The sequence below is a fragment of the Heloderma suspectum genome, chromosome 16 (genome assembly GCF_057233095.1).
Source record: "Heloderma suspectum isolate Gila_16-S chromosome 16, 16-S_ref, whole genome shotgun sequence".
Lineage (NCBI taxonomy): Eukaryota > Metazoa > Chordata > Lepidosauria > Squamata > Helodermatidae > Heloderma > Heloderma suspectum.
In genome coordinates, this window is record NC_139473.1 from 5,475,250 (window position 1) to 5,496,043 (window position 20,794).

General features: G+C 44.0%; 1 protein-coding gene and 1 long non-coding RNA gene across 5 annotated transcripts in view; one reads left to right on the forward strand and one right to left on the reverse strand.

Annotated features, from left to right (window-relative positions):
• The window catches only part of VMP1 (vacuole membrane protein 1), a 126,478-nt gene extending 106,882 nt beyond the window's left edge, over positions 1-19,596 (forward strand). For 3 of the 4 annotated variants that reach the window (XM_084823358.1, XM_084823359.1, XM_084823360.1), the window contains exons 11-12: positions 10,121-10,220; positions 12,301-19,594. In XM_084823358.1, coding sequence (XP_084679484.1) covers positions 10,121-10,220; positions 12,301-12,444 — 244 coding nt within the window. In that variant the 3' untranslated portion in view covers positions 12,445-19,594. Of the gene's footprint in view, positions 1-10,120; positions 10,221-12,300 lie in introns of all 4 variants that reach the window. The other variant, XR_014786193.1, reaches the window with a different exon arrangement.
• LOC146334896 (uncharacterized) lies at positions 5,281-9,249 on the reverse strand. The gene is made up of 3 exons (XR_014786194.1): positions 9,160-9,249; positions 6,986-7,095; positions 5,281-6,194 (listed from the first exon to the last, which is right to left on the reverse strand). It is a non-coding gene; the product is annotated as an uncharacterized LOC146334896 (long non-coding RNA).
• Positions 19,597-20,794: the final 1,198 nt, after the last annotated feature.

The window sequence follows — 20,794 nt, forward strand, 5'->3', positions numbered from 1 at the left end:
CAAAGCAAGGCTCTTGTTTCCAGCCAGAAACAGCCGTGTGCCATTCTCTGCACAGCATCCTCCCGCACCAAGGGCAGGGCTGTAGCTTCTAACAGCCTGCACAAGCTCCCTTTCTTGTTTGCACAGTCTTTCTTTCGTACAGCAAGGATGTGGGATTACAAGAGCATATTCAGAGAGAGAGAAAAGCTGACTGTGTGACTCAGTCTTAAATCACCCATAAATACATGCCTCTTTGGAAACCTTGATTGTATAGTTTGCATAACGTCCTCGGGATTACAGCTGAGCCAGGTTCTTCCCTTCATCTGTCCTTCCTTCCTTCAAGGCAACCTGCTTTCAACAAACTGCTTCTGCGATGCAGTTTCCAAAGGAACAGCATTCCTTCGCTAGCCACATCTGAGGACCCCAGCCCTGACTCATTCAGTTATCACTGGACTCCCAGAATGGGAGTCGTCCCCCATCCAACCCCGCCCCCACAAAAGGGAGTCTTGGGGCTGTGAGTTCAAATTCCCCAGGCCCATCGTGGCAACAACTACAACAAATTACCAGGCCCAGGGGTGGGCAACATCATACATGTTTTCTGTGGCCCGCCTGCACTTGGTCAGTTGCTAACCGTCATGGCTTTCAGATTTGAGTTGGAAAATGCTGGCAAAAAGAAGTGGGGAGGGAGAGATAGAGCTGGGTGTGAAGTATGTGCTAAGAATAAACTCAGGCATCAAAACTGCCTTGCTGAATCAGGTCAAAGGCTCCTTTAGCTTAGCTGCCTTCCAAAAATTTGTCCCAAGCACGACAGGATGGTGCTGGTTCCCCCTTATTGCTTGTCCCTATCTCTGGTATACTGTTCCAGAACTTGGAGGTTCCATCTTGCCTGTAATGGCTAAGCCCCAGCAAGGCTTCACCTCCATGCTTTTTTCTAATACTTTTAGAAGAGGTCTACAGAGGTATACCACCTCTGATACTGGAGATAATATGTGGCCATCATGACAAGTAGCCATGCCTAGCCTTATCCTCCATGAAATGCTACACACTGTGATGCTGGTGTTTCATATAATCCATCACAATGAGGCCATTGCCAGTATAGCTTTATTAGCATGATTCGAGTAACTTGTAAAGTGCATACCAAAGGGAGGGGAGGGAAGAAGGAAGGAAAGCTTCCTTTTGTTCACTGTGGACCTACTTCTAATCATTTGAATTGGGTGACCCCGTCTTACAGGATTAAAAGAGAAGAGCATTACAGTCTTTTGTCCACACCATTCACCATCTTTGTAGTGCAGGCTCGGTCCTTGCCTTTGGGGGCTGAAGTATCTTTGGGTCAGGGACTTTGGAAGGATTCCTGCCACGCACGCGCCCACACACGCACGCACGCACACAATGCTTTTACCCAGCTCTTCAGCCAGAAAAAGGTTCCCAGAGTGGCTTACAAAGATTAATAGTGAGATAGTCGCTGCCTGCAGGCTTAAAGTCCAGAAGGCACGACACAAAAGGAAAAGGGACTGGGAGGGAGGAGGAAAAAAAGCAAAATCCAGGCACCGGTTCTCAGTTTCAAACTAAGTTCTGAGTTTCTTCAAGGTTTCCTTTCTGGCTGGGAATGGTAAAACAAGCTCCCTGCAGCTGTTCCTTCTCTGGCCAATATATGGGGCCCGGTTGGTCTCTCCCTTGCCAATCTTCTTCCTGGGAGGCAGCGGGCTGCCGCCTCCCAATGGCCCTTGGTTCTCTGGCCAATGAGGCCAGAGTCTGCAGTCCGAGGGAAAATCCCTTGGACCCTGAAAAGCTGCTGCCAGCCACAGTAGACCAGTGCTCTGATTCAATGTAAGGTTGTTTCTTTATGTGGTTCCATTAGGAGGCAAGTAAAAAAGTCCAGATAACAATCTGGTTCCCATGCGCTTACCCATTCTCCATAGTGACATCATCTCTGGTTCATCATCTCTACCCCCTGCCTATGGTGATGGAGACAATTCTGCCCTTACAAATCATTTACAAATCTTTATTCTCTGGTTGGAGGGCACCCCTTTCCTAATGGGTGTTGCCATGCAAACTCAAGAATATCTATTGTGGGGCCTGGAGCCATCAGGAATGCTAGCTAAAGTGTCCTTAAAATGAGATTCTAAGCCACTGGTGAAGGAGAAAGATGGGACAGAGAAAGAGAGAAGAAAGATGAACAGAAAAGATGGACAGAGGTAGAGAAAGAGGGGATGATGAAGGATGGGCAGAGAGGACTAGGAAGTGAGGCAGATAGTAAAAGAAATATGCACTGAGAGTGAAATGGAACATGGACAGAGGGAGGACAAGAAAACAAGAGAGACAGCAAAGGAGAAAGACTGAGAAGGAAGGCAAAAAGATAGAGAAAATGTATGGGTCTGTGGGGTCGTGGGGAAGATGGAGAGAGCAAGGAAGAGAATGGATCCCAGATTGCAGGATGGATTTAAAAATTGGTCCAAAGTCTGGAAAGATTGACAACCACCAGCTTTAGGCCATGAGTCAACGGGTTTCAGCCAATATACTAAAAGGAGCAGGGTTGGGGACTAGAGCGAAGTCCCACCTAGTAGTTTCAATGAGTGCAAATCGGGCAACCACCATCATTTTCACTTTGAGTGTTGAGCAGACACGAATCACCATCTCCTTAAGCTTTCCTCCCTCATGAGGGCTAGTAACATTCTCTTTTAAAAGAAGCTGCAGCCCTCAGAAATGTGGGTGAAGCCAGATTCCACAAACTGTGGCACGATCGTGGTTGTGAAGGTTGTTAACGTCTTTAAGTAAAATGTGTCTGTCGGTGCCACTGAAAACTGGCAAGAATCTCCAGACTATAGCAAATTCCCAGCATGGTAGACCATCTGGCTTGTGAAGAAAGAGCCGACAAGCTTAACGGTACTTTGAATTTAATAGCCTGTGCTATTAAACCAATTTGGAACCGGTTGCTGTCTGTTGTTCACTAAGAAGAGGGACTCTGGGCAAAGTAAGATCACTGACCCATTTGGCTGTTAAAATAAAGAGTTGTGCCCAATCTGTAGCCACAAAGACAGTGACCGGCTCCAAATTCCTAACAGTGAAGCATTTAGTGGTGCTGCCGAGAAATAGTAGAAAGCTGTACTACACGTGAAATTTTGTGTGTGCGTCCCCTTATCTGGGGCACTTCTGAAGTTGACATCTTGAGGGTGCTTCTGCCTTTTTTTTCTGCGTGGCACATGACTCTACACATTTTGACTCTCAGGGTACAAGGCCTTTGATGGAGCTGCCATTTGAGTACACACGTGCAGAGGGAAATGGTCAAAATGGATTTTCTTGGGGCTTTCTCAAAATGTGCATTTATTTTATTTACAGCATTTTTGCCCTGCTCTTCCGAATTTTTTTTTTTTTTAAGACTCCTGGAGTGATGAACATAAGACAGTCCCTACCATCAGGCCGACAGTCTAAAAGACACAACACAAGAGGAAAAGGGATTGGGAGGGAAGAGGAAATATCTGTTGCAATAGCTCCCCAGCAAGCAAAGAAACCAGCTCGCGTAAAGGAATTGCAGAGTAAAGGAATCACAGAGTGGTGTGCCGTGTGAGTGTGCCGTGTGAGTGTGTGTGTGTGTGGGGGAGGCTTGAAGAAAGATCCCAGACCATGTGCATTGTGCGTTATTTGTTGACAGCAGGACCAAAAAACGAAAAATGCATTAAATGTATTTTTGTGAAACGTGGACTTGGACTGCTCAGCCATTAAGCTCTACTGTGCTGGTCTCTCCCCGCCTAACCTATCTTCCCGGTTTGTTGTGAGAATAAAATTAGCAAGGAGCCCCATGCATGTTGCTTTGAGCTCCTTGGAGGAAGGGCAGGATAGAAATGTAACAAATACGTTTTGTTTAGGGCCCCATCCTGCCAAAATTTGGACTTTCAAGTCCTTTGCTGCTTTTAATAGGAGGGATTGAAGCATATGCTTAACTATCACACTGAGATTTATCAGTGAGACTTAAGCACACTTTGATTAATGTTGGTATTTAACACTGAGATCCATAAAGGGCAATATTAAGCACTGTAAATAACTTTTAATTTAGGTCCGACACTTTATAATCTGTTTTAATTGCGTGTAAAATTGGAGGCTAATACCAAAGGACAATGTAAGCAGCACAGAGTGAGATGTGTTGTGTTCTACATATAATTGAGGTAACAGAACTTTCTGGCAGAAGAAAAGGATGAAGCAGATTTTACAGGAAAAGTCGAAATTTTTCAGACTTCCGAAAGCGATTTGTCTTCTTGAAAATAAATCTGTTCAGGTATCTGTCAACTAAAAAGCAGATTCTAACTAAAATATATGTATATACTTAAAACTGAAACGTTTCATAAAATCTAATAATACAATTTGAGCAAAATGCACATTTATTGCTAGATTTTGTGGGTAAAAGCCAACATAAGTCCTACTCAAAGTAGACCCATTGAAATGTATCGGACTTCATTTCAATGGCTCTACTCTAAGTAGGACTTATGTTGGATTTTACCCTGTAAATGGAATTTTATTAGACCTGAAACAAATATATAGCTATAAGTATTAAGAAATTTGAGTTCAAATTGTATTTTATTTTTATTTATACCCCCATCCGTTGTCTTAAAATCAGGGTCATATCAAAAGGGTTTTTAAAATGTATTTTTATTAAGTGTTTTAGCAAACAGTGGCCACAATCCAACACATTTAAACACGACTTGCTTGCAGTGGCTTCAGCACTTTTAACTCCCTCCTGGATTGTGGCCACAGGTTGTACTTCAGGGGTAAAACAAGAGAGAATTAAGCCCCATTCATATATCAGAATATTATTTTATCCTTGTAACTATTTGTATGGTATTGTATTCTTTTAACAGTTTGTAATCTGCCCAGAAACACTCATTACATGGATTTAAAATATCTAACTAATTAATACATAATAAACGATCTGTGGCACAATCAAATTGAAGTTTAAGCATGTGTACATTCCATCAGTTTGAGTAGCAGAGTTGAACACAAGGTTAAGACTGCAGTGCTATTCACAATTACCTGAGTGTAAGTCGCATTGAACTGAATGGGACTGACTTCTCGGTAGGCATGAATAGAATTGCACTGTAAAGGTCTCCCACCAAACTCAGTGGGAATAGAAGTGCTTAGTAATTGGATGGCTTTGGTTTTCTGAGGACAATAACATTAAGACTGCAGTCCCATCTGCACTTTCCTGAGAGTAAGTCCCATTGAACTCAATGGAATTTACTTCTGAATAGACATGTATAGGACTGCACAGTAAGACAATAAAATTGGTCAAAATACCTTTTTGGGGCCATGTTACACCACTGTTCTTCTAGTTTGTCTCAGTCCAAAAGTGATTTCTAGTATTGACCCAGGAAGATGATACTTGCAGGCACATGTTTTTTAAAAATAATATTAATAATAAAAACACCATAGGAATATTTTCCACAATTATAATTATGTTGCACTGAGTTTCTTCTAAAATGAAATTTGAGGCAAATTTGGAGCACCCTGTACAAGTAATGACATACATTTATGAAAAGCACTATATAAATATTGCTAATAAATACATCAATTTTACTTAGGTTTTTATGCTGTTATTTTGAGATATATGCATGCATTTATTGTTATACTGCCCTGGGTGCCTCTCTGCAGAAAGGTGGGGGATAAATCCCATGATAAAGAAGTAAGTAATCTGTTGGGATTTCTAGGAATGTTAAATAATTTCAAGAAGATGCAGAGAATTTTTCTCTTTTTGGCACATTTCTGCTTTTAACAACTGATGATATCCACAACCTCGAGTAATAACAGAGTTTGCTGGATTCTCAAAATTAAGGTCACCTGACTCGTAATAACTTATTCTATGCATAAATTGTTGTTTCTTTTTCTTTCCTTTAAAGAGGGAAACAATTAGCTTATTGGTAAAAGTTGGGAATTTTTTGAACTGGAGGGCTGATAGCCCCAGGTAGAGAACAGAAACTGTATCTCCCATCTGTATACTTGGTTCAGCTGGTTGCTTAGCAAGCCCCGTTTTTTTGCGTCTAAGAAAGCCGGAACTGTGCCGCTCCACAACTTGTGCTGTGCTTATCCTTGAAATGCGCAGGTTGGTGATGTAAGATGATGATGTTACGGTCCTAGCTGCGCACGGCAAAAGGCAGATTTCTTGAAATTGTAGCTGCAGTAGCTGCTTCATCATGGCTAGACATGGAGGAGACTCGTCCTCTTGCCCTCTGTAAATCACCATATACACTGATGGTGCTATATTATTATTATTATTATCATCAATATCAACAACAACAACAGCAGCTTCACTCTGGAGTTATACTTTCATTGTTGGGACGGAACCAGCTTTGAGGTCTTCTATTGACTGGTTTTTTGAAACATACTTTAAAAAATCTGGAAACTTCTTACTCAAGTTCATCTATGTGTTTTTTGTTTTCCTTCAACTAGATAATGGGAATCTATTTCAACTGCTTAATTATTTTTCCCTGTGGCATTATGATATAAATGATGAACAGGTATCCAAAATTTAAACTGCTATTAAATAATCCAAACGTAATGCCAGACATAGGAGTTTAAAATAAGTACGTTGTGTGAACAGAAGCACACAACTTTTTAGAACTTTTTTTAAAGTGGGGTTTTCCCCTCAGTATTAGAAGTGTATAAAATACATTCCCTGGACAAGCTATAAGTTTTCAAAAGATGAGTAATTTCATAAATAGCCCCCTGAAGACTGCAAAATAACTTATTAAAATTTACACTGTGCAACAGATTTACAAGGGTTGTTGCCCTGAGCTGTTTTCTATTATGGGAAAAAGAATATCTAAGAAGAAGAGAGAATAAAAGTGAATTCTTGATGCATCAATAAGAAACCTACCCAGTCCTGAAAGCCGTGAACTTCGTTCAGCAGTTGACTTTTGATGGCTAATGGCTTTAGACCTTGCAATTAAAAAGAGATGAATAATTCCTGACAGTCATCCAGCTTTCACTGCCTAGGCATTTCTTATCTACAAATGGTTACCTTTCGAAAGCTCCTTTCTCTCCTTCGGCTTCTGTGTCATCTGAAATCTAGAGTTCAGTGTTTTTCAAAACGGTGACTCGTTTTGCTGGGCGAGTCATTCTGGAGAAGTGCTATGAGAAAACGATGAGTCTTGGTTTGGTTTCTGTCTAAAGGTTACAGACTTTCCTAAGCATGGCATAATAACATTTATCTTAATTACATTACCTTGAAAGAAATTTTCCCTTTTTTTTAAAGGAAAATTTGCCAGTTCTAAACCTGGTCCTCCAATTTGAATTATGTTCATCATCCAGTTCTTGAAGATGTTTTTAAAAAATTACTTTATGGTATTTTAAATTTTAAAAAAATATATATTATATCTTTCAAGGACTGATGAAGGATAATGTACAAATTGGAGACTAGCTTTGGGGTTGATCGTTTTTCTTTAAAATGCCCTTTTTTCCCAAAGGAAAGTACATGTACATACATTAAGATAAGAGTTGGTTGTCTTTAACTTCCCAGATTAGTGGGGCCAAAATGACTTTATGAGAAGGCGGGGTTGTACTTTAAAATTATATATGTATATTATCAAAAGAGCAACGATAACATATTTAAAATTTAGTGGTGGGCATTTTTTAAAAAAAACCTTCCCTGCCCCTCCAAAAGGAAAAGCGGATACATCCAAAATTTGGAACACAATCTGTCAACCATATTGTGAAGCTATTCTTGGTTCTATCCATCACTTTTTACCTTGAAGAAAAAGACATATTGGTGATATTCTCTTGATTTGCTCATTCATAATGTCATAGAGTCATAGAATCATGGGGTTGGAAGGGGCCTACAAGACCATCGAGTCCAACCCCCTGCTCAATGCAGGAACCCTGATTCCCAGGTGGTTTCCCATCCAAGTACTAACCAGGGCTGACCCTGCTTCGCTTCCGAGATCAGACGAGATTGGGCGCATCCAGCCCTTTGCTTGGTTTGTTTTTTAAAAGACCCTGAAATGTTTTTTTACAGTCACGGGAAAGTGACTGAATGTCTTGTTTTATTTACTAATTCTATTTTTTACGTTCTGCCTTCTTCCAGGAAAGCTCAAGGCTTTCTTCCCTCTCCGCAATCCCTATTTTATCCTTGTAACACCCCTGCGAGGTAGGCTAGGACAGGGGTGGGAAGCACAGACCTCCAGTAATTTCAGACTTCAACTCCCAGCATTCTTGACCATGGTGGCCAGTACTTCTGAGAGCTGAAGGCCCAAACCTCTGGAGATCGACTTTCTGCCCACCCTTGGGTTAGTTGGAGAGATCAGTGCCCTATTCCAGCCTTCCTCAACCTCATGTCTTCCAGATGTGTTGGGCGGCAACTCCCATAATTCCCACAACATGCTGGCTGGGAATTATGGGAGTTTCCATCCAACATATCTGGAGGGTACCAGGTTAGGGAAAGTCACTTAGTGAGCTTCACAAGTGATTCAAATGCTGAACCCGAGACTTCCTAATCCAACTCCAACGTTCTAACCATTACAGGCACACTGGCTCTCAACTGGAGCTTAGCACACCCGAAATGACATATACAAATCCCTTTGATTTTGGTGGAGCATAAATAGGGATCAGAGCAGAACTGTACAGAAGTTGCCACCATCTGCCCTTTGAGCCTTGTTTCCCATTGAACTAACCATGGCTGACTTCTGTCTCCCTGTGGGCCCCCCCCCCCATTTTTCCTCTTGCATATGTCCCGGGTTGGGGGTTATTTCTACAGCATCTGAAATGGCAAAGTTTCAGTCCTTTAGAGACGGGGGGGGGGGGGAGCTTCATATGTGGCCGCAGGTATACAGATGGTATGTGAGTTTGGGCTGGTGCCAGAGGGTGCAGGGATGAACCTTTGATCATGGAGGAACTCCCTCTCCCTCTCATATCCCCTCTCTCATACACACACTTCCCTGTGAAGGTATTGCATTGATCAGACTTTGCCTGCCACTTTCCAGAGGCAAAATAGCCATTTTGCATCGAGACCAGGGCTGCTCTCCAGTCCACCCTACGTGCGCACGCACAGGGCTGGGAAACCGGAGCGCTCGCTCTGGCCCTGAAAGTGTTATCAGCGTTCCTTCGTCCTCCTTTGGAGCAAGGTGTGTCCCGTAACTGTGGTTTCCCTGCGTGGCCCTTGGCCAGAAAGCGCGACATGATTCAAAAGCAAAGGCTCACAGCTCCTCCTCTGTTCCTTGTTAATCACCCTCTCTTTTTCTTTCTCTTGGTTTTCTCCTTCCTTCCTTCCTTCCTTCCTGTCTTCCTCTCCCCTTTTTATTGCCTGCCTCTTTGATGGGAGGCGCCTTTCTGGAATTGGCTACTGCATTCCTTTTTGGACAAGGTGGCGTGGGGGGGGGGTGGAGAGGATGACGCAGGAATTGTCCTAATAAGGACTTGGCTTGAGCCAGGGGCCGCCTCCCTGCGAGACGGCGGGGGGCCGTCACGTGGGGGCCGGCGGGGCGGGGGCAGCGTCTTTTTTAAACTGGGGCGAATGACACAAGCCCAAGTCATTTCCTTGCTGATCGGTTCAAACCAGTTCTTACAGGAACCCTTGGTGATAAATTGCTGGGACTTCTCAGAAGTCATTCCGCTGAACGCCCGGCGCTGCCCTGGTGCGCAGAGCTCGCCCAGCCCGGCTGGGTCTCGGCTTGCCGGAAGCGCAGCGCGCACGCAACCCCAGCCCGCTCGCTCCCCGCGCTGCCGCCGCCTCTCGTCTTGCCCAGAGGCGCTTGGCTGCCGGAAAGCTTTTGTTTTTCGGCTTTTCTTCCTCTCTCCTTTTTTTCTTTCCTTTCTTCTCCCCCCCCTCCATTCCTCTTTTCTCTTTCTTTTCTGTCTGTCTTTTTGTCTTCCTTCCTTCCTTTCTCTGTCTCTGTTTTTGGAGGGAGCCCTCAGTGCTTCCAAACCGGCAAGAAAACCCGCACCACGTGCTGTTATTTCCCCCCTCTGCCATTCTTCCACATGCCTCAGTTGGGGTTGATTTTTCTCCCTTTAGCTGTGATTTGAATTTTGGCGGTAAGTTTTTCTCTCTTCCTCCCTAAATCATTTTTTCTTGTCTTCTTTCCGCCTCTCCATGCATCCCCCCAACCCTTTCCCCCTTTCCAAACATTCCGCCTCTCTTGATCCTTGGGACCCAACCTAGTGCTGTCCCAAGCGTAGGTCCGTCCCTTCAAAAGCCCTTTCGAGAATATTTGGAAGCTCAGCGGATGAAACTCCACCACAGAGCCGACGGAGCACCCCAGGTAAGAAATCTCAGCCTCTTCCCTTCAACCCAAATGTCCTCATGTTTGCCTCCCCCTGCCACCCTCTTATCAAACCCATTTTCCAGGATCAGGCTTCCCAGTTTGAATTAAAGAAACCTGCAAACTCTCTGAATCGCAGATGAGACTTTGGAGCCTTTCACATGAACAGGGAAAGGCCTTGCTTTTATTCACCTGAATGAGAATTGGCATTTAAATGTCACCCCCTCAAAAGCTAGGTAAAAGGACAGTTCCAAACTGCTACCTTGGATTGCTAGAAGATGCAGGGGGCAGAATTTAATGGTCCTGAAGCCTCAAATTTGTGTCCTTCCCGATCAGCTGTCTAAGCAAAAGAGGAAATAAATCTTGTAAAAGTGAAAATGTTGCTAATTTGATCAGAATAAAATCCAGGAACCTCCAACCAGAATATCCTAATGATTTGTCTGATCTCTGCAAAAGCCCCATTGGCCATAAACTGGGCCTTGGGCTCGTTTGCTGTCCTGAAACTTTTCCCCTCTTCCCTGGCCCGCCTTAATTCATCTGGGAAAGGTGGGCAGCCGAGGGGGACAAGGAAACGGAAAGTGGGTCTTAGAGAAGGAAGGGAAAGTGTGAAATCTCTCCTGCTGCTCGCTGCTGCCCTCGGTTGACCCAAAGGGGGATCTCCCAAATCTGCAGCACTCCTCTCAAGCAGCTGCTCCCAGCAAAAGTTTCAGCAGACTTTTTTTTTTTGCCTACTGCGTCAATTGCTGGTTGCACAACCACGATGCCAGCCAGAACAGAAGCCAACGGAACGTCCCAAAGAGGGTTGTTCTTTCGCAAAACCCCATTGCCAGCCAAAGTATTGTGCATGTTGGGGTGTTTTTGTTTTGTTTTCGTATGAACTCTTTGAATCGATGCCAGAGTCCAGCGGTAGGGTAAATTAGGGGCAGAATGTCAATGCACTTTTAATTAACCCCTCATGGACTAATAGTCTGGAGATATTGTTTTCCCAAATTCCAGCTCTCAAAGGCCAGGAGAGAGAGAGAGAGAGAGAGAGATCAGTCTTGCACCGGCTCCTGGGATCCAGCGTGTGCACAAGTGCATTTTTCTGAAATGCACGTCTTCGCTCTCAGGCTCTGCGAACATGGGCATTTCAGAAAATGCACATGTTCGTACCTTTGCGGCAGGGCCCCTGCTTTGTCCACAGCAGGTCGGGGGTTCGATCCCCGGCATCTCCATCTCAACCAATCGAGTTGCCGGCAATGGGAAAGACCCCTGTTTGCCTGAGATCCAGGAAACCGCAGCCAGAACAGACAATCCGAGACAAATAGTCTGACCCGGAATACAGTGGTTTCCTGCCTTCCGTCAGCCACGGGCCTTGGCAGTTTGTCAGCTTATTCCTCGATGAGAAAACGAGCCATTTCGGACGAGCTTCTCTGAAGGGTCAAGCCTACTGGCGGTGACTGCTCTTCTCCTGCAGAGGAGGGTTCATCTCTTAGGTCACAGAGGGAGGTGCCTTTAGACCAGGTTGGGCCATTTATGCATCCAGACCAGTTTGGTCTACTCTGACCGGCAGCAACTCAGGCTGCGAGGGCCTCTCCCGTCACCCGCCACCCGGTCTTTTTCACCAACGATGCTGGGATGGTCTGCATGCCAAAAGCACGTGCCACACTCGGTTCCCATGGGGCAGCGAGGCGGTCCAGCAACGTAGCCCAGCGCCCCACGCGAACCAGGAGCGCGAGCTACAGCAGTTCCCAGAATTCCGGCAATGTTCAAGGACTCTGGGGCAGATGAGTCCAGTGGAGGCTGATGGTGCTGATGTCAGTGGGGCAGTGAATCTGCTCCAGGTTTCAGCCAGAACCAATCAGAACTCTAAAGGGGCTCTCCAAGGTGCTTCTTGGATAGCTTCTTTAGAGTTCTGACTCGTACTGAGAGTCCACTAAAGAAAGCTAGATTAAATGCTGAAATTGGGGCGGGGGGGTGGGGAGTTCTAGCCCTTCCCTATCAGTCTGAGCAAATGTTTTAAACAGCGTGTTCTAACTAACCTTGATCTCTCTCTCTCTCTTTCTTTCTCTCTTTTCTTTTGCTTTTCTGTTTTCTGCAGGGTGAAAACTGGCTGTCATGGACATTTGAAAAGCTGGTGATTGTCATGGTGTGCTATTTCATCTTGTCCATTATTAACTCCATGGCTCAGAGTTACGCCAAACGCCTCCAGCAGCAGATGTCCTCGGAGGAGAAAACAAAATGAGCCACGGAGGGAAAGAGGGACCCCATGTTTAACTGGGACGACCAGCCTCGCATTAAAAAAAATGGCATTATTTGAAGAAGGGAGTGTGGGAGAGGGTGGGTTGGGCTTTTGGGTGGGATCGCTATTATTGTTTTCCAAAATAACTCTGCCATTAGAGTAACTCTGCCATTAGTAAGTGATTCTCACCAACCGCCGTTTGTACATTAAAGGTAATGTGCGCGCTCTTGTTTGAATTTCATCCGGTTTGGACGTAACAGGGGGACATTAAACTCTTTGTTTTAACATAGGTGCTTTCCATGGAAGTGACTTCACAAATCACTGTTGTTTGTTCTTTTTTAAACAAGCAGCGCAACTCCAAACTTTCCTGAAAAACTTACAGCCCTGCTTGCTACCAAGTTTAACCTCCAAGGTTGGCAGCGGTGTCTTCCCCTTCAGTCGCCAGGTTCACCTCAGTCTTTCACCTGAATAGTCTTAGGTTGGCTGACAGACATGCATGATTCTCGTGCTGACATCTGAGTTCTTGAAATTTCTCCATTTCCTTATGCCCCATTCTCAGGTGTGCAGCCAGTGGGTGGGTGGATACAGATATTTTAAACTTCATAACGTTTGTGAGCAGAGAGATGGGCGCCGTCTAACTGCCAGAGTTGTTTTCTTTTTCTTTTCTTTTTTAACAATTCTGTACGTTTAGAATGACGTTAAGACGATAAATATATATAAAATCACCTTGAATCATTCCAGACCTCCTTGTCTTGGTCTTTTAAAGCTGTCCCAATTCCTCCTCCTTCCCCTTCTGTGTTGGTTGGTTTTTTTTTCCAGTTTCGTTGCAAAGTTTATCCCATCTTGTTGTCAGATGCTTACTATGATGCTTTGAGACCTTTTGTTCTTGGATTTTCTCAAGAAAGTCTTACTCGGCTGAAAGAAATAGAAAGCATGTATCCCTTGACATGGTTCAGTTAATTTTATTTATTTCACTGATGTAATCTGATATGTAGGATTTTTTCTTGTTGTTGTTTTTTAACTGTTAACTCTTGCGATGTTTGCTTAGCATCGTTAGGAAATGCACAAGAAGATGTTTTCTAAGGTGCAGGAAAGGTAACTGGAATAAACAACAGTCAAATATATCTTTAAGATGCCTTTTTAAAAAACAAACAAAGCTTACAAAACAGTGTGTTTCTGAATTTTGTTTTAATGCTTGAAATAAATTCAACACTCCCCCTCCCCCCGGCCACCCCAACTCCATTCCCCTCCATGAGTAGAAGCCATAGCTGAGTGGTTTATCATTTATCATCTTCTGCACTTACTGTGCATGCAAAAGGTCCTGGGCTTAATCTCCCGCACCTCCAGGTAGGGCTCAGAATGAAGGAAAGAAAGAATCCTGCCTGAAACCTTGCAAAGTCAATGTAGACCAGAGTGTTTCCTAACCTGGCAGCCCTCCAGATATTTTGGACTACAACTCCCAGCATTCCTGACCATTGGTTGTGCTGGCTGGGGCTGATGGGAGTTGAAGTCTAAGCCATCTGGAGGGCACCAGGTTGGAGAAGGCTAGTGTAGATATTACTGAGTTAGTTGGACCAAGGGACTAACTTGGTATACGGTAGGTTCCCATGGTCCATATAAAGAAGGAAACACTGACCATTTCCCATAGTGTCCGTAGGGGCCCTGTAAAGAGGAATCTCCTTCTGTGCACTGATTATATGTAGAGATAATCCTGCACACGCACACACCCTCCTGGCACTGTAATGCAGAGGTATGCCTCCGCTTCTTTGATGTGCCTTCTATTTCATTGGCTTTCATTCTTCCGCAGTGCCCTTAAATCACACACACTCTTCGTTGCTTTCCCTTTTCCAGGCTGTAGAACAAGAGTGAGAATAGTCTGTCCAACTTCTGATTTGCCTTAACAATTCCTAAAACTTGGGGCCCCGGCAAATACAGAAGCTTCTCAGACCGTGTCAGGAAAAACCTGGGTTGTTTGTTTTCTTCCATTTTGTGGGTGTCATCAGTAGGTTTCAGAGTGAGTGGAGTTCAGTGACTGTTTTTTCTCTGACAGCTCAGCTTTTAGACAAAGGCCCGGGACATTTCTTAACGCTTTATTTTGAATGCCCTGCCCACGGAATCACCTTTGGATACCAGCTGGTTTTCTTGCAGGTTTGCATTTTGTAACTGTTTTTGTCAAGCGAGTTGTACTTCGTGTGTGTTGTCTTCACTCCTGCTCGTGTTGCCCACCTGCCTACCGTTGTGACACCTCCATGGCTTGTACCTTTCTGTTGGATAGCTTATCAGACTGATGTTGACTGTTGGATGTCATGGCAACAACAGTCGGTAGGCTGTCTGACATTTTGGTATCTTTCATCTTGACTGTTTTTGTTCATCCATCTTCAAGCTCTTTGTCAAACATCCGCCAATGTCTCTCAGATAATGGGATACCTAATAATGTAAATAATAATAACCTTTCCCCTCCTTGGTAGTCATCGGTATCCTGGGACATGCTTGGGGTAATGGTTTTAAGGCTGTTTCTGCTGGTATGTTTTCAGAAAGTAAAAAAAAACTGGGTTGATGTGGTGGGTGCTGTAGGATTTCTTTCAAGGTAACGTTTATAAGGCTGGTTTTTTTGCAGGTATGTTTTTCAGCATGTCCAAAAAAACTGGTCTGATGTGGTGGGATTTCTCAAAGGCTTTTTAGTGATGGAAACAAACCCTTCCACATTTCAAAGGCGTGGGAGAAGTTCCAGTTCAACTCAATCAACCACAAAGCTTCCTGTGGCTTGGATCCTCTACATCAGTCCCATGAACAGAATGGAGTTCCGTTCATGGAATGGGATTTTCCCACATCTCCCTTCCCTCTGCAGCCTCAGCGCACTCATAGAAAATCTGCTCTGGAGGTTTGGGGATCCCTCCAGAATAGAATGACATGTTATTGTGGGGGAGACTGCAACAGGAAGGGTGGGTGGCGTCACCAGAAATCCTTGAAATCCCCCTTCCTCTTGCAGAAGCAGAAGCACGCCACGACCTTTGGGTCCAAGCCATTGGCTTTCATTTATAGGAGGAAATAATTGTCTCTCCTTCATGGGTATGCCCCCTGTGCAACCCCTTCTACACACTAGTTGATCCCATTAGATCCCATGGATGGTCTCCTCCACTGAGGCTTCCATCTGGCTTTCATTGAACCTTGCTAGCCTTCTGCTCAACAGGCAGTCCCAAACTGCCAGATGTTGACTTGTTTGGAGACCTTTGACAAGCTGCCACCCAATCTGCCCCCATACCAAGAAATCCAGCTCAAATCCACCCATCCGTTTTCTTAAGAAGACGGCATTTGCACTCTTTGCCTACACTCAGTGTATGGTAGTCACAGTTAAAACCGTGCAGCCATATTTTTAAACCGTGCCTATCTTTTTTATTATTAAAAAAAATCTTGATTTGTGTTGATTTGTCCATTTCATGCATTGACTTTCAATGAATTGAAAGCAGACATTCATTTTTTCCCCCCAGTTAACAACAAAGGGATGCACAATAACATCCAAAGCTTTTTGTTTCAAGGTACCTTTGAAGCCAGAACTACCCCTTATGCCAAAAAATGCAGATTCTCAACCTCATCTTTGCCAAATAACAGGAAACTGGGGGAGCATTTGCAGAGGGAAAGCAGGAGGTGGGAGGGGGCAATTAACCCTTTCCCCCATAACCCCCAACAGGGCTCCGTACCTGGAAAGTAGCCTGCCTAAGAGAGCAGGGAGGCCTGAGGAATAGGGTTTGTGGGGGGAAAATGGCCAAGGGCAGAAGAATTAAACATGAGCCTTCCTGTTCTCCCCCCACCCCATCCCATCCCCTAATGGCACATTCACTTTATTCAGCAAACACGGGGTTGTGGGAAAGCCATGTTCTACAGGCATAAGTTGTCATTCTGGCCTCAGTCAGGAAACCACAGTATGTTGAGCTGCTTTTACTTGGTTAATGTGTGCGCGCGCGCACACACTGACCTGAATTTCCCCCATGTTCCATTCTCAGGTTTGCTAGGAACCCAGCTTCTTTTTTAAAGTGGGAAACCATTTGCAGGTTTTTCACTGAAGGTAGTGTAACAGAACATTGGACCCTAGTCCCATGAAACAGTGCTTGATGGGATAGAACAGGAAGAGGCGGTTATAAGCACATTGCAATACAATTAAATCTTCAGAATGCGAAGGCTTCCAGTTTACTGTTAGCCATAAATGCGTGAGGACAACTTTCTTCTGTCCCCACCCTTTACAGCACATCATTTAGTAAGCATCTTGACAAATACGTCTACAGCCTTCTTAAAATCCAAAGCCTTTAGAGTTCAGCTCTTACAGAATAACCTATCAGTCTTCTGTATAGGTACTTTTGCGTGTGTGTGTGTGTGTGTATATATCAAGATTATTCTGCTAGATCTCCGCCTGCCTGCCCCTGATAAGTATTAGCTTTTATTTGATGCTAATTCTTTGAATCTGGTTTATGTAACACTTTCCGATCAAATGCAGGAATGAAGAAGTGTTACTTTACAACCAAGTAAAAATGTAAAAAGTATGAGAAACTAACAAAAAATGCAAATAAATGCCTTTCCGGTTGGTCAAATAAAAAAGCAAATAAATTGAATTTTTGTGCCAAGACTGATTCATTTCAAGTGCATTCAGATTCTAACTCTGCGTATTGAGTATCCTTATGTATCTGTCTTCAGTTTAATCATTCAGGCTGCTACCCAAATCTGTATTTATTGGACTTGCAGCTGCCCCATCCTAAGAGCCCAACCTGGATAACAATATGCAGATTATTGTATTCTGTCCCAATTTATCCCTGGTTAGGGAATAAAAACACCTTACACCACTTTTGGAAGAGAAATAGGTTCAAATTTTGGTGAGTCTCCAGGGGGAAAGAATTCCAAAGTTGTGTAAGCTCTTTTCTGCATATAGTTGAGGAACTGATTTTCTGCGGAGTGCTTGGGAGACTTCCTGGTCATGATGTATCATAGAGGATAGAAAGCCCTCTTTTAGCTATGCTGGGCCCCGATTGCTTAAAGACTATCAGCAGCAACTTGAATTTACTTGAAAACAAGTTGCAAGCAGGGGTCCCTTCTGATGAGACATAGATGGCTTGTCCAGCTGAGTTAGCTTTTAGCAACCATCGTTTGCTCAGGGCCTGAATTGCACCGCTGCTCAACACTGGCAAAGCTTAGTCCTGGAGCACTATAAAGAAAACAAAAAAGTGGACGGGCCCCTGGGCATGCAAAGAGTGCCTTTCCTTTGCTTCCAGACAGATAAGGCCCTGCATTTCCTTTTCTTAAAACCAAGCACAGCACTCGGAGCTTCCGTTGAGGCAGGCCACAGCACCCCAATGGCTCACTGGCGAGATCAAATGAGGGATGTCAGGACAGTAGAAGCGATCTGGCAATCGGGGTGAAAAGTAGGGACAGTCCCATATGTAAGACTTTTCCCGCAGCTTCCCGTGGCCCATCCCACAGCATTTCTGCAGGCAGTAGCTGATCTTTGGCCCGTTTTTGTTTCGAAGCTTTTCTTTATCACGTTTCCTTCTCTCCATGCGTGAGAATTTCTGTTTCTGAAGCAACATTTCCTTCCCGGGCACAGATTAAGGTTATCTGGCCACGTGTGTGTTTGGTGTAAAAGAGAGAGAAGGAAAATAATACGGTGGCGTAAGCGCCAGGACTTTTCGATTAGCAGGGCCATCTGTCATCATCCCCAAAGACTTGCATGGGGCCTCGAAGAGTAGCTGCAACCCTCTAGCTGCAACCCTCTCAGGAGCTGAGGGGAAGTGGATTTTCCCAACCATATATTGTTGTGAGCGATCCCTGCTGCAATGCAGAGTATTTGGGACTGACTTGGTCTTGAATGGGCAATTGAGACTTATTAGCGTTACAAAAGACCTGCTCCTGGTGGAGCTGAAAACTGCTAGAACTGGTTTTGTTTTTTGGTATGGATCAACACAACTGCCTGCATTTGAGGACTCTCCTTGCAGACTGTCACAATAAGCACTTCAGAGTTTACCACTGCGCCAGTGATTATAATTCATTGTAACTGGGGAGTAATCTTGCGTATTTTGAACATGATACATTATAGAATTCCATAAGCAAAGCAAACAGGTCTCTGCCAGCAAGGGGCTTACAGTCTAAATCTTGAGTGTGATTGGGTTACAGCAGAAGAAAACAAAAGCAGTTATACCTGCTTAGATCTGGTTGCAGTTGGGGTTGAAAATTAAAAGGTTACGCTGAAAGCTTAATGGAAAATGTGGGATTTGTGGAGGGGTCTAAAAGGGGAAAGGCTTTTTTTTTTTTTTAATCAATATATTTTGAAACTACCATAGATACAGGAGTCGGAAACACAGCTGTCTTGAAACTAGCAAAAACAGCTATCTCGGAAATTTCCCTCTTCATTTCCTGATGAAATTTCCCACCATCTACAAATGAGTTTGTGGCTCAGCCACATCTGAATGAGTTTGTGGCTCAGCCACATCTGAATGAATTCTTGTATTCATTGTTTAGTTGATCAGCTTATGAACCATTTGGCTGTATCTAAAAAGACCTCTCAAAGCGGTCTTTGCAACACTGCCCTTTAAAAATACAGAACAACCTTAAGATCATCATCAGCGGCCCTTCTCCGTGAGCCCCTGCCAAAGGAAGTGAGGCGGGTGGCTACTAGGAGGAGGGCTTTTTCTGTTGTGGCACCCCGGCTCTGGAATGAGCTCCCTAGTGAGGTTCGCCTGGCGCCTACATTGTACTCCTTTCGGCGCCAGGTGAAGACCTTTTTATTTTCCCAGGCATTTTAGCTTTCTAAATTTTTATCTTTGCTGTTTTAAATCTGTATTTTAAACCCCTGTACTGCTGCTAGGTTTTATTGTGGTTGTATTGTTATATTGTGGTTTTAATGTTCTATATATTTTAAATTGTTTTATTGTGTGTTGTTTGGTTTTAGTTTTTGTGAACCGCCCAGGGAGCTTCGGCTATTGGGTGGTATAGAAATAAATAAATAAATAAATAAAATAAAACAACCACAATAGTCAATGCTGATGTCAATGCTTCTCATGCCTCGATAATTTTCTATTTGTGTGGTTTTTGCTTGCTTTTCCCATCTCTGTTTTTGCAGGTCTGGATTGTGGCGGTGGCTGTTTGGGGGGGGGGGGACCCTGCATGGTGAAACTGATGGTAATGTGATGGTAATGTGATACCACAGCAATGGTTTTCCTGAAGTGGGCAACTGGGGAAGGTTATTGGGGGTTGGGAAGATCAGTAATGGCGGAGGAACTTACCTGAAAGAGAGTTTACTTACCACTAACCCCTGAATCTTGTCCTCAAAGGGAGACCCTTTACTTCACCAGAAGTTACTCCTGGGGTCTCCAGCATGGTGCCTATAGGAATCAATGTGCCTGCTCACTCATCTCCCCGCCCTTCTTGATTTTTATTTTATTTCTTAAGATTTTTTTAAAATTATCATTAACTGGGAGGCTGCAAAGTGTAGCGCTGTCCTCCAGCGCCATCTCTATTGGGGTTTAAAAGAAGGGTTTTGTATTTTGGAGCTCAGACCCCCACCTCTGCCGTGTACTCAGGTTCTTGGGCAACTTTTCTCTTAATCTCACAAGTTTGGCTTCTGGAAAATGAGAATAATCTCATACAGGGCCTAGGTAAGAAGACCTGAGTGCTGTGAAATAGAAGAAGGCCTGAAAATAGGGCAACCTAGTGGGCTGAGTACGAGAAGGCAATCCTCTTCCCGTTCTCATTTGTCCTCAACTCCCCTGCCCCGCTCTAGTTTTACCCCTTAATTTCAATCCCTTCTTTTAGGGGCAAGGTGTATTCTCTGATCCTGTATTATTCTTGGAGGCGCCAAGTCTCATCTGTATCATCATGATATCATCTGTATCTGGCATTGTTTGTAGGCATTTTTTAAAAACAATGGCAACTTGTTCCACAGGATGCTTATGCCTAAGGACGTGCCTCTTAAATCTGCTGCCCTTCGGTTTCGAAGGATGTTTTCGCTTTATTTACTCATGCCGCATTTGAATGACAACTTTCAAATGAGGCAAACAATCTTTTATTGTATGTATGTATGTATTTCATTTCTATACTGCCCAATAGCTGAAGCTCTCTGGGCAGTTCACAAAAATTAAAACCAAAAAGCACAGGATAAAACAACATAAAATATAAAAGCATTAAAACCACAATATAACAATGCAACCAGAATAAAAGCTAGCAGCAATGCAGAGATTTAAAATACAGATTTAAAACACCAAAGCTAATTTATTTATTTATTTATTTCTATACTGCCTAATAGCCAAAGCGCTCTGGGTGGTTCACAAAAAAAGCTAAAAGACTAGGATGCTAAAATGCCTGGGAGAATAAA